We start from the raw sequence: 1,977 nt of genomic DNA, 5'->3' as shown, positions 1-1,977 counted from the left end.
TGTTTTTCTTCTGGGAAAATATTGTGGCTGTCTGCAGACAGACTTGGCTGGACGAGTTTCTGTACCTTTCAGCCAACCTGTAGTTCTAATGTGCTCTGATTCAAGTAGAAGTGGTCAAGGTTTAACCAATCTCCATTGTCCCTGGCCTCCTATAAGGCGGTCAGTTCTACATACACTGAGGCATTCAGCAATGTAGCAGTTTAAGACTAGCCAGAATTCTTAAATTCTGATTAGTGCAAGCTGATTAAATAAGTTTATAGAGCTCTTAAGTAGGTTGGTTGGCAGCAAGTCTAAACTATGATAAATTTGTCACTGAAGGAATGGACAAAAGCAACTTTAACTCCCTTTAAAGGGAAAGAAGAATTGGAACATGCATTGACTGTTATGATGCAACTGTTACATCCGTATACAAGTTAAATCACTGGAACTTTAACTGTGAATGAAACAGGTTTTCAATTTTACTGATAACAGGAGCAGGCTGATGTGACAGTTGCATCACATTGGTATCATTTGAAAGTGATACTGTTGTGAGGACTGTTTGTACCCTTAAGTCCTGTTAACTTCTATGTGGGTCGGTGTCTAAGATGAATCGGCTACTTACCTCTTTAAACCTAATTCACGTGTCGGTACTGCGGAGTGGAGAAACTGGAGAATTGGCAGAAGTTTTCATTTGTACTAGAGTCCTTTTAGGTTTCTTCTGTACTCTTGGTGCTGTGGACAAGAATGCACATATCCTTTGGTACTTAGCAAGAATATCAAGACAGGATCCTTATAACAATTTTGTACAGTACTTGCCTCCTGTGTTAGACTATACTAGTGCACTCTTGATGAGAAGAGCATATACCAGTGCTCTAATCTACAGTAACTGCTGATAACTTTCCCATGGAGGTCAAGGTTCTAGGTTTATCAAAGCCCTAGAGTGTTTTACCTTAGTTATGTGAGTTCCCTTGCTCTCTTTTCAGAAAATCCAGTACTATACTGAGTGAATGAGGCATTTGCAGGCTTATCAATAAAATGTGGGAATTTGTAGCCCTGCTTGTTTGCAGTGAAAGCATTAAGTTTCTTTCCTAGGCCTGAGCATTTTATGCAATGAAACACACATCTTTGAGTGCAGTCTCTGCTGTCGGTGGTAACATGATCTCTGGATTTAGGGTATCCCTGGAGATAATCAAGCTGTGGCTGATCCTCCTCAAGCAGCAGGCACTGGTGCTTCTCAGTCTTCGGCAGTGGCAGCAGCAGCAACAACTACGACTACTAGCTCTTCAGGAGGTAAGATGGCCTAGTTTATAGCTATAGAGCAGACTGCCTATGCATTAGATTTTAAGTTTAACTAATCAAAATGAGAGAGACATTAGGGAAACTGAAATTTCAGCAGAAGAAAAATCTAGTTGTCCACAGATGGATCTGCGATGTTGGTGTCACAGTATGTCAAATCCTAAATACCACCATGGATCTTATGGCAACCCTGATCTGATACGATTTGATTAACTTTTTGCCATTACAAATATAGACAGTTCTTCATATTTCCTCAGCCCTAGTTTCTTGGTAGAATAGTTTGCTGTAGGCTAAATAACTTCAAAATGTCTATAGTAAGAAAGTGCTAGGTTTTAAAACATGGGTGGGCAATTATGTTGACTGAAAGGCCAATTAATTAATTTTGGCAAGCTATTGAGGGGCCACAGGCAGTCTTTTGGAAGATATCATTTTAACAAATTATAGATAAAAAACCAAATTGTATACTAAAAATCAAACATCCACTATAATATATTTTCATTTTATTTCAAAAATTATTTTTGTCCTGATTTGTTTGGGTTTTTTTGAGTAATGAATATAGATGCAATTTGCATAATAACTCAAAACAAAGTCTTACACGTAAGTTGTGGGGGAGTAGGTTGAGGGGCAGGGGACTGCCTGCCAGGAGCTGGCCAGAGGGGAGGGGGCCCTGGGGCGGGGGGGGGGCCTGGAGGAAAGCTTGCC

General features: G+C 40.1%; 1 protein-coding gene across 1 annotated transcript in view; it reads left to right on the top strand.

The window, feature by feature from the left end:
* RAD23B (RAD23 homolog B, nucleotide excision repair protein) overlaps positions 1-1,977 on the top strand; it is a gene marked incomplete at its 5' end in the record, with an annotated part of 51,550 nt that overhangs the window by 33,732 nt on the left and 15,841 nt on the right. Inside the window, one exon of the mRNA XM_019517080.1 lies at positions 1,152-1,269. Coding sequence (XP_019372625.1) covers positions 1,152-1,269 — 118 coding nt within the window. The remainder of the gene's footprint in view (positions 1-1,151; positions 1,270-1,977) is intronic.

Source organism: Gavialis gangeticus, unplaced genomic scaffold (genome assembly GCF_001723915.1).
Source record: "Gavialis gangeticus isolate Ggan-Ray unplaced genomic scaffold, GavGan_comp1, whole genome shotgun sequence".
In the NCBI taxonomy this organism is placed as follows: domain Eukaryota; kingdom Metazoa; phylum Chordata; order Crocodylia; family Gavialidae; genus Gavialis; species Gavialis gangeticus.
This window is presented reverse-complemented; position numbering and strand designations above follow the sequence as displayed.